Source organism: Channa argus, chromosome 4 (assembly GCF_033026475.1).
Source record: "Channa argus isolate prfri chromosome 4, Channa argus male v1.0, whole genome shotgun sequence".
NCBI lineage: Eukaryota > Metazoa > Chordata > Actinopteri > Anabantiformes > Channidae > Channa > Channa argus.
In genome coordinates, this window is record NC_090200.1 from 7,054,128 (window position 1) to 7,067,933 (window position 13,806).

Here is a 13,806-nt window from a genome sequence, read left to right on the forward strand (position 1 = left end):
ACATGCAACAGGTCCTTAAGGACTGCTGTCATGTGGGGAATGACAACAATATGTTATGTGCCGGCACCATCTTGTAATGTGTTAGCGTCAACCCACAGGACTATTAGGTTTGACATTTCCCAATTGTGCGATTCCTTCTTGCAATCCTTTATCGACGCTTCCATTTTCTTGTTCTTACCTACCAGAAAAACAGCTACTGGATTTTTATTTATTTTTTTTTTTTTTTTGGTGCTATTTTTGATTCCGCTTCACAAGGTACCAAATATTTAATTAAATGCAGCGATGTCTTCAGTTTTTGGCTGTTCCAGGGCCCTTGCTCATTTTAGAAGCAACGACGGTTACAGTTTGGCAGTTGATAAGAAGGGGGGGGTCTTGTTGGGAAAGACTAAACTGTAAATTATTCTGTTGATAGTTTTTGATTTTGCATCAGGGAACATAATAAAAGCTTCTTATTCACAGACACATTTTCTTTTCTGAAGTTGCTTTTCTCACCATGTTTTTCCAACAAAATTTCTTTCAGTTATGTAACTAATATACTTGAATACTGTTAAAGGGCTCCCTATTAGGTCTTTAGGGTTATTTGCAAGCTGACATCTAAGGTAAACATGCACCGTGACCATTGGCATCTACATGGAAAAAGGCCCAACTTTTCCTTTCTTTTCCCTTGTTTTCTTATCTAACATTTGTTTAAGGAGGTAGCCAATTATTTAATCTTAGAGGTATTACAAAAGGAAAGAAAGATGGGACAGGAGATATGTAATTATGACTGAAAACTGCTCTAGCGGTTCCAATCTTGGCTAATGCAAATCCATAACTCATACACACGAGCACACTCGTGCACACACACTCTTCCTGTACAAAATGTTCCTCTACAGATATTGAGTCCCTGACACAACACAAACAGCCCAATACACTTTGATGGTGATGCACACAAATGCGCACACACACACTTCGTATGGCATCCCTGTCACATCGGCAGCGCTAATTGCTCACCACACAAAACCGAGAGATACAGAAAGAGAGAGGTGGTAATGTGTGTTGTTGTTACCCATCAGCGCTCTCCTCCTCCTCCTCTTCTCTGCAGCCTCCTCTCTCTTCGTCCTCTCCTCCTTATTACTGCACCTCTACTTCCTCCCCCTCTTTCTAGTCTTTAACAGGCAATGACAGTATGCTCCTTTTCCTGTTCATCTGACTTTTCTACTCGCACTCCACCTCCGTCACTTTTGGCTCCTCGTTCATCCCCTCTCCTGTTTTAACCTGATGGGCGTATCTCTCCTCTCTCTCTCTCTCCTTTCTCTCTCCTCCCCTCGTCCCTCATTTGCCCAGTGGTGACATCACAGGGCAGTCTCAGGCATGCAGCCTGTTTATTCTGCAGCCCTCTGCTTTTCCAGGAACTAACGTCACTCACACACTCACACACACACACACTGTCTCTCTTCTTACTGTCTCTGCTCTTCTCCCCGCTCAACCTGCTTTCCTTGCTTCTAAGGCCAAGGAAAACCCTCCTCACTGTTTTGTAGTGTGTTCAATATCTCTGCCTGCTTCTTTCCAGGCATCTCTTTTGGCTTTCCCCCGTTTCCCTACTTATAAAAAACATCTCTCCCCCTCTCCTTCTTTCCCTCGGTCTCTCCTGTGCTGTTTAATACTGTGTACTCAAATTCCTGGCCTGGAATTTGCCTGCATTTCCCAAACAAATAAAACCACAAAATGGTTTCAGGTGAAGCTGAGTAAGGACTTTCCCCACAGGGAGGCTCCCCAGATTTTTAAATACTGGATAACTTAATATAATTAGGGATTAGTATTTGATCGTTTACTCTTATTTTAACATTTTAACTTCTGTTTAATAGTATGTGTGCGCATGCATGTGCATTTCTATTAATGAATAATTTTGGACCAGGTCTAGCTCCACAAAGGACAATCCACTCGCAGCACAGACCATTAAACATTGTGCTTGAATAAAAGTGTGAAAATACACATAACTCAAACTTGGCTAACCAGAAACATGCATGTCTCCCAACTTCACGGGCAGGTTTTAAAGAGAATTTATAGGCAAGAAGACTAAGCTGGCTGTCACTTAACAAAGATAAGCTCTAATATCGGACCATCTCTTTATACAAGCGGTGACGTCAAACGTACCTCAGTTTACTGATGTGCACAAGATAGAAAACAATGCAGGGACAATTGCACATAACCAAAACAAAGTCAACGGTGGTGTCTCATGGGAGACAGGAGGAGCAGACACAACTGACAATTACACTCAGATTAACCCAAAAGGAGTCCAGTTTATCAGAATAAAGGTATTTTTCTCTATGTAAAGTTTCCGTGATCATACAAAGTGTGATTCAGCTCAGATTTTAGAGACAAACAGCAAGAAAAAAAAAACAAGTGGAAAACTGACTCTTGACTCTCACTGCTCCGATGTAAAACTTTCCTCAAGTACAATATGAAACATGAATCTCAACAACTGTTACATAAAATTCTTTTTTTTTTTAAATCCTGGCACACAAGACTGTCACCACCAGTGTGCATTTATGACATTACTAGAATTTATTCCACTTTTAGGAATCTTTTTTCACCTTTCAATTCCATCTTGAGCCTTGACTGTTCCACCACTTTCTCTTTCAGCGGGTTCCTTCTTGCTCTATCCTCAAGCCCTGCTCTGTGTCCCTTTTCAGTCAGTAGTACCCCCTCCACCTTTCTTCCCTCCATCTCACAGCAACAAATCACAATCTGTTTACAACCCCTCAGGCATACTCCACAGCTCTTCTAGCTCCAATTGCAGATCTATTTATACCAGACAATGCAGAGGGCTGGCGTCTCTGATTTGAGACTTGGTTCGCCAAGTGTATATCCCACGGTCTAACTGACTGAGCTCCTCACTCGTTAGGCTTAATAGATGTCATACTGAGTCAGGCAGAGTTGTTTAGAGTAGCCTCGGTAAAATGTGACAGAGACTTTTTATAAACCATGCAAAAAATAACAAAGAAGTGGAGATATTGTTTGCAGGGATCCACGGTAAATTTAGCACCAGAGAGAGATGAGAGGCAACAAGTAGCACATCTGTTGAAGGCGAAAAATAGCTGCGGTTGGCTTACTGATTGCACTCTCTGGGTCGGTTGGGTGAATATCAGCCTATGCTACTGTCTTTTAAAGACTCTCTGAAGTCTTACCACCAAGCAAGCCGAGACTCTTGGAAATGATAAGGCCTTTTCCAGGTTATAACTTTGCAGCAAAGATTGATTTTGATCTAGTTCTGAAATGGCATTGTGACCTCTTGAAAAACTAGACAGGACTCAGGCTAGGGAAAGAACAGGGAGGGCGTGACTATGGGACGTGTCGAGTGGTAGTAAGTCTTGTTCTGTCAAAAGCAAGCCCCAGCTTGTTGTAGTCTCAGTGATGTCATACAACAGTCTGCAGCACCGCAGCTTAAGAGGAAGGAGATGGTTGAGTGCGGGGCAGAGACATTACGCTCGCGACAGAGAGGGGAGCTATGCATGAAGAGTAAAGTGTAGTACAGCAAGAAGGATAGTGAGCAACAATTTTATACCAAGTGGTAATGACACCCATGAGTACAAGATATATATATATATATATATATATATATATGATGTGCCAGTACATACATGTTTTGAACCCTAGACTCAAACAAAGGTTGTAAACTTTTTACACCTGATTGTCTGTAGAGAGAGAGAATTTGCAACTGCAACTAATCATCACTTTATATTTTCTCTGTGTAATTAAATAGTTGTTCCATCAACAATTTTATTGTACTGTTGTTGGTGAAAGGTACTGGGTTTTTTTGTTTGGGTACATTTCTTATACAGTATAACTTGAAAAATTCAACAATGAGAATTATAGATCATAATACAGTACTTTTAGGCAAAGACTATCGAAAAAGTGAAACCTTCAGTGGGTTTTAAAAAAAATACTGTATAATAACACATAACACATAAAATTCCAAATTATCTCACTAAAGAGGCTGAAACTAGTGATGTTTTGCATTTTGGTTTGGTGACCAAAATAACTGATTCATTTTTTTAATATTGGCACATCAGCTCTATCTCAAGCATAGATATGTTTTAAGCTTAGGCTGCAACTAACAATTATTCTCAATATGTGATTATATCTATGAATCCATTTTTTTTTGTTTACAAAATGTAGTAATTTTCTAAAGCTTATTCTGATATCTTGAAATTCAAAAATGCCGATTCAACTAATATTTAAAGATAAGAAAAAGCAACAAATTCTCACAATTGTTTTAGCTTTAACTTTCGTTCTGCAAACTTGCCATAAAATTAAATTATTGTACAAATAAATCAAATAGAACTGCATATCCATTTAAAACAGCCAGTACTACTTTGTGTGAAAACCAAATTCAGGTGTTTACTTTGAGTCAAGTAGCTCAACCTGCAGGTGCAGCGACCACTGCTTTACATCCCAAAAGAACGCACTGCATCTAGTTTGCTTAAATGCATCCACCAGCATCTGAATGCGTTAAGATTAGATGACACCATGCAACTATTGCATTTTGCATTTTCTACGAGGAAAACTATTCTGAGCTGTAGTTGATGTTGCAGAGTGCCCTATGCTATAAATGCTCAGGTGCACTCTCCTCATCCTGTCAGCAGCACATCCAAATGGTCCGGGTCACACACACACTACCAGTGTAGAGGCCCCAGCGGCTCTGTATCCAAGACAACAGATTTTGAGAATATCTGATGAAGTGACTCCAGTGAATTTCAATATTTTATCAGCCTAGCTGGAGGCATACACAAAATAATGCCAGCAACAACATGAGAGAACATGTGAAGCCTGGGAAGGTTTGGGACAAGAGAAAGATGCTCTGGGTCAAACTAAAGATACAACTTTGTTGTTTATTTGTCCTCTTACCGCAACAGGCTGGCCCGGCTTACTGCTGCTCAAGTGTTAAACACCACCTACTTGCTTAGTGCTGCTCTGTCAAATCATAGACAGAAAGCTGAAGAGCAACATGGGAAGTGATTTATGAATCATACTTTCCCTACTTTTTTTTTTTTTTATAAAGTTAAAAAAATCAAAATTTCTCTTTGTGGCAAAACAGAGAACCGGTTGAGCTCCCTCATTCTTTAATCAGATAATGCATTATGCATATATATTACCTCATACTCATTTCACTTTCAGATTACCTCATCTCTATCTGTGTCCCTTTCGTTTCTTTTTTCCTGCCTCCAAATGTACTGCTTCACCTCTGCGTCTCACCCTAACACATCCTTGAAATTTGTATGTTCATTTTGACTGAATGTACAAGATATGGTCAAAACATTGCAACAGTCCCAGTATCTGTGTCTTAGCAAAGACGACTGAATATGTTTTATCAGATGGGAATTCAGAGACAGAAACATATGTTGTAAACTATTTTCAGTCCACATAAGGTTGCTGAAAAAAGGTAGCTCTCATCTGTTGTGATACTGACAACCTGTCTTAGCAACTTGCAGGAAAGACATCACCAAAAGGCACAATTGCTTTTGCAATTTAGTTTTGGCTGGCGATTTCTCTTCAGACAGCTGACAGCAGTTTCGCATAAGCTCACAAACCAGCGCTTTTACATTCAGGCTGTTGGATTTCCATTCAGCAAAATGGCTCTATGAGAGGACTGCATAAACATACAGTAGTAAACCTGCACTCTTTTTCAGACTCCAAGGGGGCGAATAATACGATATGTTTGTGAATTACAATTGACACAATGCTGCTACATGAAACTATAAAGTGAGTACACATCAAATATTAGAAAATTACATTTGTAATGAAACAGCCACCACAGCCGGACGCATCCGACGAAGTGCACCTATGCATGCAAAGTCATACAGGATGTGGTTAACAGTGAAATCACGTAGATTCACACACACACACACACACACACACACATGCACGAACAAACACACACTCGCTCTGGTTTGAAGATGCCCATGCACACACACAAGCACACACGGAGTCCAACCTGTTGGGATGTGGTTGAGCGCCGATGTCTTCAGAACCTCCAGAGGCTGCTCCTTTCCCAGGATCCCCTCTGTGGGAGAGAGAGAACACTCCGCTTCAAATATGGTCCGCAACATTGAGACAAGCTTCCGTCTACAAACCCGCTAATCACTCAGTTAAGACCACAGTCCAAACGAGTGGGCTTTCAGGTCATCTGCACAGCGGCAAGCACATGCCGCGGTGCCACTATCACCACCTGAGCAACTGTCTGATCCATGACCAGTGAATGAGCGAGCTGTGTATTTGCAGAGATGCTCAACTGCAGAGAAGCTCAAAAATAAGCTTTAAATCTGAGGGATGCCGAGGGAGCAGCCTTCACCAGCTCGCGTGTGCTTGTGTGTGAGTTCAGTGTGCAAGAGGAGGGATGTTGGGACTCGACTGATACTGCCTGTGCTCAGCATAGCAAATGTGGCTGGCAGCCGCGGCAGAGAGGGATTGGGGGGGGGGGGGGGGGGGTGTGAAGAGGAGGAGAGGGAGAGAGGGAGGGAGGGAGAGAGGTAAAAATAGCTCACCCTTTTGTGTATAACTGCACATGCAGAGCACGCACACACATGCAGACACAAAGACAGTGCTGCTGCTGCACTCCTCTCCTGTGTGTGTATGCATGCGTGTCCGTGGGCGTGTATGTGTGTGCAAGAGTATAGGCAGTAATTATAGTGGCAACATGAAAAGGCTTTTGTAGCTGCTGAGCCCTGGGAAGACATGGCTATAAAAAGCAGAGCGACAGAGGGGGGGGTGTTGGAGGAGGACGACGAGGAGGAGGAAGAAGAGAGGAGGATGCATCAGGGAAGAGGGGGAAGACAGAGGTGAGGAGCAGATAGAGGAGAGGGAGGCGAGGAGGATGAAATGATGGAAGGATGAGGAAAAAACAAAAAAACGGTATAAAAAGGGATGAGAACATGGAACTAACATTCATTGTGTCTACACATAAATCTGCCTCTTTCACTTACACATTATGTATGTGTGTGTGCGTATATATTATATACACACACACACACGTATTTTTTGTAATTATATTTACCTGATCAATATATATTTTGAGCATGAAGCGTTACGTATATCTAAGATGCATAAGCATGCGATTATACTCTAGATGAAAGATGAAAACTCATATAAAATCCCCTTAGAGGGATGAAAAAGAGGAAAACAGCAGAGCGTCTCGCTGTGCATGATCTATTTCTGGAATTCTCTCAGGACCAGACTGGCACATACAGACATATACAGACAGACAGACAGACAGACAGACAGACAGACCGACACACACACACGCACACACACACACTTAATTAGCCGTGAAGCTGCATCGTGAGCTGATTATGTGTATGTATTCGTCTTGCACCACCAAGCTAGATTGGCTGCACCCCCGATGCACCAATCCTTGCGAGGACTCGGGTGTGGACTTGAACATCACTTTTGGTCCTGTCCAAACAGATCTCAAACATGCATGGGTTTATTTACCAAAGTCCTCTGACCAGTGGTTGTCAGATACTGCTGGTTGATGTGTTACGATAAAAAAAAAAAAAAAAAAAACTCATAACATGTGGAATTCAAATTCCAATTTTTGTGGCATCTGCAACAAAAACAGTGTCATACATCATGTAAAAGGTGAGGAAATATAGCAAGACCAGAAAGGCGGTCAAACAACTCCACATATCCCTGCCTTTTCAAAACAGTCAATGATAGGTGATCTCTCTTGATGAGCCTAGTCAAATAATACACATGATGCTGTGTTTTGCAATGGAAATGAGGTACATTTATGTGTTGACACCTGTGGCTTGGAGTAATTCTATGCCGCTTTTTGCACAAATTGCTGGTAGCAGCTTTACATCAGGTCTTAAGTGTGGGGAATTAGGGGGACGGCTCTCTTTGTCTGTGGTTTATGAGACAAAGGGTATAAGCTTTCAGTCCAAACCGCACAGCTGATACCTGAGATGGACATGGAGGGATCACAGGTGTGTTGAAGAGTAGGAGACCAGGACAGACAACCAGGGAGAGCAATGTAATGTAGCAACAAACCACACACACAACTACCACACAATTGCAGGGGAGAGGTGCCCTATACCTTGGTAACAGGGTCCATCAATCTTGAATGCAGCCTAGTTACTCAGCAGCACCCTCCTCTCTCTCTTCTCTCCCTTCCTTCTTCTCTTTCTTTCTCTGTTTTTTTTTCTATCCTCCACTCTTTTGGCCCCACTGGGCAACCATTGGGAGACAGGAAGCTATAAATAGCCTCAGCCAGCCTCAGGCTAAGAGTCAGTCAGCTCAAGCTAATGCAGCTACTGTGCGTCAAAAACATGCATGTTATGGTCGCCCCTGTAAATGGAAGATGCAGAAGTAAGCTGGCCAAATGTTGGAGATCTCCGTCCCCTCCATAACCATATGCATTTCTGACAGCATGACAGGCAAGCTTGACCCTGGACTGCAAACTGTATGTTGACAGAGGCCTTTGTTATCTAGGAGAATGAGAATGAGATGTCTGTCTGTGCCTCTGTGATGTTTACAAAGAGAGACAGTGACAAAGAAAGAGAGGAAGGATGCTCCAGCCTCATTACATTCAGGGCACTTCCATTCTGGCTGCTTCATCCAGGGTGACTCCAGTGAGCAAGGTGAACCAGACAGGAACAATACGATTAATCAAACACGCCTCTCCTTGAAGAGCCTTTTCCTCTGGGTCGCAAATTTGCTTCCCGAGGGCACCGGCTGACGTCATGGCGACTGATAAAAGAGAATGGGTGACCCCTGTGTGAGCCACCAACAGTTTGCATCCCATGAACAGTCGGAAACAACCATCTGACCCTTATTTCATGTTGGTAGAGTCGGAAAAACACAGCAGTAATGCAATTTGGCATGGTGTCTAAGTGCTTCTTTGTGCTTCTCGGTGAATGCCGTCATTTGATGTAAAATTGCAAATTAGTTGGGAATTGGTAATTAGACTGTGGGTGTCCGTTGCACGTCCAAAACGCATTAAAGTCACGAGGTCACCAGACGCAGATGAATGAAGAGGCCGAAAAACTAAAACTGCAGAGATGTTGGAACTAGAAATGCATCCAATAAGTCACAAAGACTAGCACCCATGGAAATAAGTCAAAATCAAAGTGTCGGTTTTTCTCAGCTGCTTGTGTTAAACCTGTAATTCAGATTTAGGAATATAATATGATCATGAAGTTAGATAAGTTTATATATTTGATTTATTTGCTAATTCATAATCTAACTATTTCACGTTTAGAAAACAGCTTGTTTATTGGCAAACTCTGCGCTTGATCGATAGAAAATCAGAAGAAAACTCAGACCACTTTTTTGGTTTGCTCAAAATTCAACAAGCGTTTTAAACCATACAGCCATTACAGTAGTCAACTCAACTAATTAATTTTGCTCCTGTTCATTACATTTATTCAACTTCATAGTGTATTCATTGTGTCAAAATCTGCACAAAAACATATATAATTTTGTAGAGGATTTCAAGATGATCGTATTGGATATGATGCATGTTTGAAAGAGACCAAGCAACATATTTAAAAGAACTTGTTCCACACTCCCAGGCACTGCTTTCACAATTGTCAGCAACAGTGTGACTTATTTTTATTGCATTATCCAATTTTGGTTATATATCTAATTCCACAAACTGCCTCAATATGTAAGATGACAGCTGTTAGGTTTGTGTTTGTATGTTTTAAACTCATTTGGTCTGCTTGCATAACAGTAGTATTTCCTTGATGCCAAGGCCACACATCCATATTTCATGTCAAGCACCGTGGAGCACTATGTCAAAAGGCACAAGGATAGGCCTCTGAGGCCACGGTGTAATCTCTAATTGCCTCTGACAGCTCGTTGGCAGAACACAGTGTATCCAGTTTCTCGTCTGGGACAAGACAAAAGACACAGGAACAAAAGATGCATCCCATTCCCTTCATTAGCTCATGCTCCCTCTTTGCTGTCTCTGGCCTAATACCAATTAAAAACACTGCTTTTCCAATGTACCAGGACATCTACCCTTTATAAAGGCCATTAGGTGTTTGTTTGTGGAAGGGGGGGTGGGTGTTTTTGGATAACGTGGGTGCTGCACTTTATTTGCACAAGGACAAAGCAGAGCTTGTGCACGCAAGGGTTGGGTTGGTGCACAAAACACCCCGCTAGGTTTGTTCTGGGATGGACTCTTAGTCATCTTTAGCCAAGTTGGTGGCACATGAGAGAACAAGACTGACAAACTGTCTGGCTGGCAGGAACCTCATCCCTGTTCACCGGGTTCAGCAGAGGAGGGAGGGTGGGGCATTATGGGAACACACCACTGAAGTGTGTTTTGCAATCGTCCACAATTTCGTAATTTGGTTTTGTAGAATAGAAACAACACGTCAGTACAAGTGGACAGAAGACAAACGTGACAATAAGGCTCGAAATGGCCCTTGATGAGGCTCATGCTTTTATCACAATGACTATTGCACAAAGGAGCAGGATTTGTGTCATGCGTGCACTCGTCCTGTGATCCATTTTTAGCTGCACAATACATGGCAACAAACCGCTCGACTGTAAAGAGGAGCATCAACACGGGAGACCAAAAATAATGATTGTTTGTTCGCCATGCATGCACGTGCGCATATCTTGTGTGTGTGTTTCTAAAAATAGACTCAGGGATAAGCCGGGCCCTCTTTATTGCAGTGAAAGCTTTTAACCCCTTCACCCCTGGATTTAAGCAGTGTGATGTGTGATTGCGCACATTTGGAGAAGAGGATGAAAAGGGGTCACAGAATGGGTCTGGAATGGAAAGTAGGATGACAGAAATCTAAATTTAATACGTGAACCATCCATACACTTTGGGCTGATTCTCATATCTGCATAGGCAACGACTGCAGAAAAGCTTTTACTTTTATTTTGCTTTAATATAAACTTTTGACAAAAGTTTCCTTTTCCATAGTTCTCAACATTTATGTTCTGATAACAGCCCAGGGCCACCGAATCCTTTCTGTGGCAGCTCTATTGGACCAGTTATGAACTGTCTTGCTCAAGGGCACCTCAGTTTTCTCACTTTCTTTTACTGGCAGAAGGGAAAGTCACTTTTTTAAATTTACCGGCCTGTACAAGCCAGTGAACTTCTAGTCCCAAACCTGTTCCTTAAATCACTATGCCACTGCTGCGCCATTAATAGTGTTTGGCAGGTGTAATAAAAAGCAAATCCATAATATAGACTTAGAGCCATCCAGAGATCTGTGTGTGTACTTTGCTGCAGTGTTTGTCAAAGACATGGGTCAGAACCAAAGGTCGTTCAAAATAACAAAACATATCAAAAATAGGTTATTCAGGAGAAATTACTCTTTTCTAGATTATGTCACTTTCTTTTGGCTTATCCCCCGAGTTCAGGGTCACCACAGCGGCTCATTGTCCGTATGTTGATTTGGCACCGTTTTTACGCCAGATGCCCTTCATGACGCAACCCTAAAAAAGTAAAAGTGTATTCACAGTTACACAAACTTACATAATGTGTAGTTGACTCAGTATCAATCTGGGATTTAGAAATCAACATATAGTGGTAATAACCTAATGATCTTGGGTCAATTTCTATACTACCCTACATAGGCAAAACACACTAAAAATTGAGTTGGAATTAAATTGTAGACATTTTTCAAAAGTTATTATAAGTATTATTATTATAAAAAAATGTATACCACATGTTGCAAAGGGTGCAATCTCAGCACTTTGCTTAATGTGCTTTTAAATCCTGTACATTACTATTTTTAGGGGGCATATAAATCATTGGCAGTAAATGTAACAGTTGTGGCTACTACTTTGCTTACTGCGCTTTCAAGCAATATAGTATGAAGTATATACTAACCATTAACCATTCAGTAATTAGTCCTGCCTTTGACCTGGTTTGTGTTTGTGTATTAGCATTGCATCGCATTTTTCTCAGATTACTATCAATCACCTCAGTTGGAAATAAACAGGAAATAAACATTAAAACCATCTGGCTATCCCTGATTTACTGTGTATAGAGCAGTTGTTAAATTGAATTGCACCTTCTTTAAAGCCAGTTTTTACACTACACCAACACAACCGTCATCTTGACTTTTGTGACCACTTAATCAGTTTGTACAGGACATGAATCTGTTCTGCCGGTGCCTGAGGCCTATGACTTAACAACGCTTGGGTGCCCATCCAAAACAATGACCCTACCAATTAGTGGTTATTTGAAATGATTTTATTTTTCTCACTGTTGTCGTGCTCCAAGGCTTTGTAAACATAGAAACTTTACCACTCGTAACCTAGATACCACTGAGCCTTCGAGGAAAGCAGTATTGTGTCAAGTTCACCGGTTCTAGCAATAAAAGTCACTCACGCCTACACAGGCCCTGCAAAGGCAGTAAAAAGCTAATCTGAACACAGTTTCACAGTTTATATCCTGCTGTAGATGCCTTCTGATAGTGGAAAGTGTTAATTTTTGCATGTAACAATGTAAAGTTCAAACCTCTCATTCATAAATCATCACTTAGTGACAATTTCTTGCTAACCCCTTACTATGTTTGTGTGTGTGTGTGTGTTTATGTTTGTATGTGTGTGTTTGCTTGTGTGTTTGTGTGTGTGTGTGCGCGCGTGCGTGCGTATCTGGATGACTCATGTGCAGACCCAGTTCTTGTTCCAGTGGTAAGTACTGCAGAGTTTCCTGGAAAGCTGGTGCATTTCTGACTAAGACAAAAACAATTCGTTGCCAGCTAGTGGCATCACATTCCCTCTTTAATAAGACAACGTAACACCTGAGGAGGCTGGCGGCTGTTTTTAAACTTGTGTCTTCATTTTCACTCACTTCATCGTGGCTGCATCACACTCACAGTGAATCATCGGAGGTGAAGCAGGTTTCTGCTTTGTAATGTTGATAAAAGACATGAGTGTTAAATATGGACCAATTTGCACAAGAAAGACAGGAGGTTTTTTTTGTCCTTTCGGCTTAACCCGTGAGTTCAGGGTCGCCACAGTGGATCATTGTCCGCACGTTGATTTGGTACAGTTTATTTTTGACGCTGAATGCCCTTGCTTACACTACCCTCCCCAATTTCTACCGGGCTTGGACCAGCGCTGCACAGCTGGGGAGGGGAATGGGCTGTTAGGGGGTTCAGTGTCTTGCCCAGAGACACTTCGACATATAGCCAGTTCCGGGGATCAAACCAATGACCCTTTGGTCCGAGACAACTGCCTTACCAACTGAGCTAATGCAACAACCCAAAACTCTAAGAATTAAGAAGATTTTTTAAGATGTTGGATTAATATTATGAGTTATATAATTGATACTGTATATAATTGATAATTGATACTTTCCACATACAAACAAATGATAAGTTACAAGAAAAAGCACTATAAACTGTTGTGTCTTCACATCACACAACAGCAGCCTAAACACACTTTAGCTGGAGAAACAACGTTCTTACAAAAGATCATATCTGAAATGAACCATCACCTTCATGTTTCATTCTCACTAATTCTTTCATCTTTTTAACTAAAATGTTCACCTATTTGTCACCGTCCTTTCTTTTTCTCCAGGAGCTGATCTAAATGCACAGAGACATGTGGTTTACTGCAGTCTCCATCTCAGTCTGGATTGGGGGAAACCCAGACTGTCACCAGGAAGTGATAAGGGGCCACGGAAAGTGACCACAACCCCAGATGGGCCCCTGAGAATCAGGGGAAAGAAGCTAACACCTAAATATAAGTTAAGGATTTCTAAGTAAAGCATAATGTACCACAAAACATGCTTTTCAATGGGTCAATGAATCACAAACCAGAGACAATCATTAATTGAAAAATATA

The 13,806-nt window shown here is 41.6% G+C and overlaps 1 protein-coding gene across 6 annotated transcripts in view; it reads right to left on the reverse strand.

The window, feature by feature from the left end:
- The window catches only part of LOC137125022 (histone deacetylase 4-like), a 48,325-nt gene that overhangs the window by 28,269 nt on the left and 6,250 nt on the right, over positions 1–13,806 (reverse strand). For 3 of the 6 annotated variants that reach the window (XM_067499893.1, XM_067499895.1, XM_067499892.1), the window contains exon 3: positions 5,978–6,046. The exons of 1 other annotated variant lie outside the window; for it this stretch is intronic. In XM_067499893.1, the coding sequence (XP_067355994.1) occupies positions 5,978–6,046 (69 nt within the window). Of the gene's footprint in view, positions 1–1,048; positions 1,254–5,977; positions 6,354–13,806 lie in introns of those variants that run through there. 2 more of the 6 variants (XM_067499891.1, XM_067499897.1) reach the window with 2 other exon arrangements.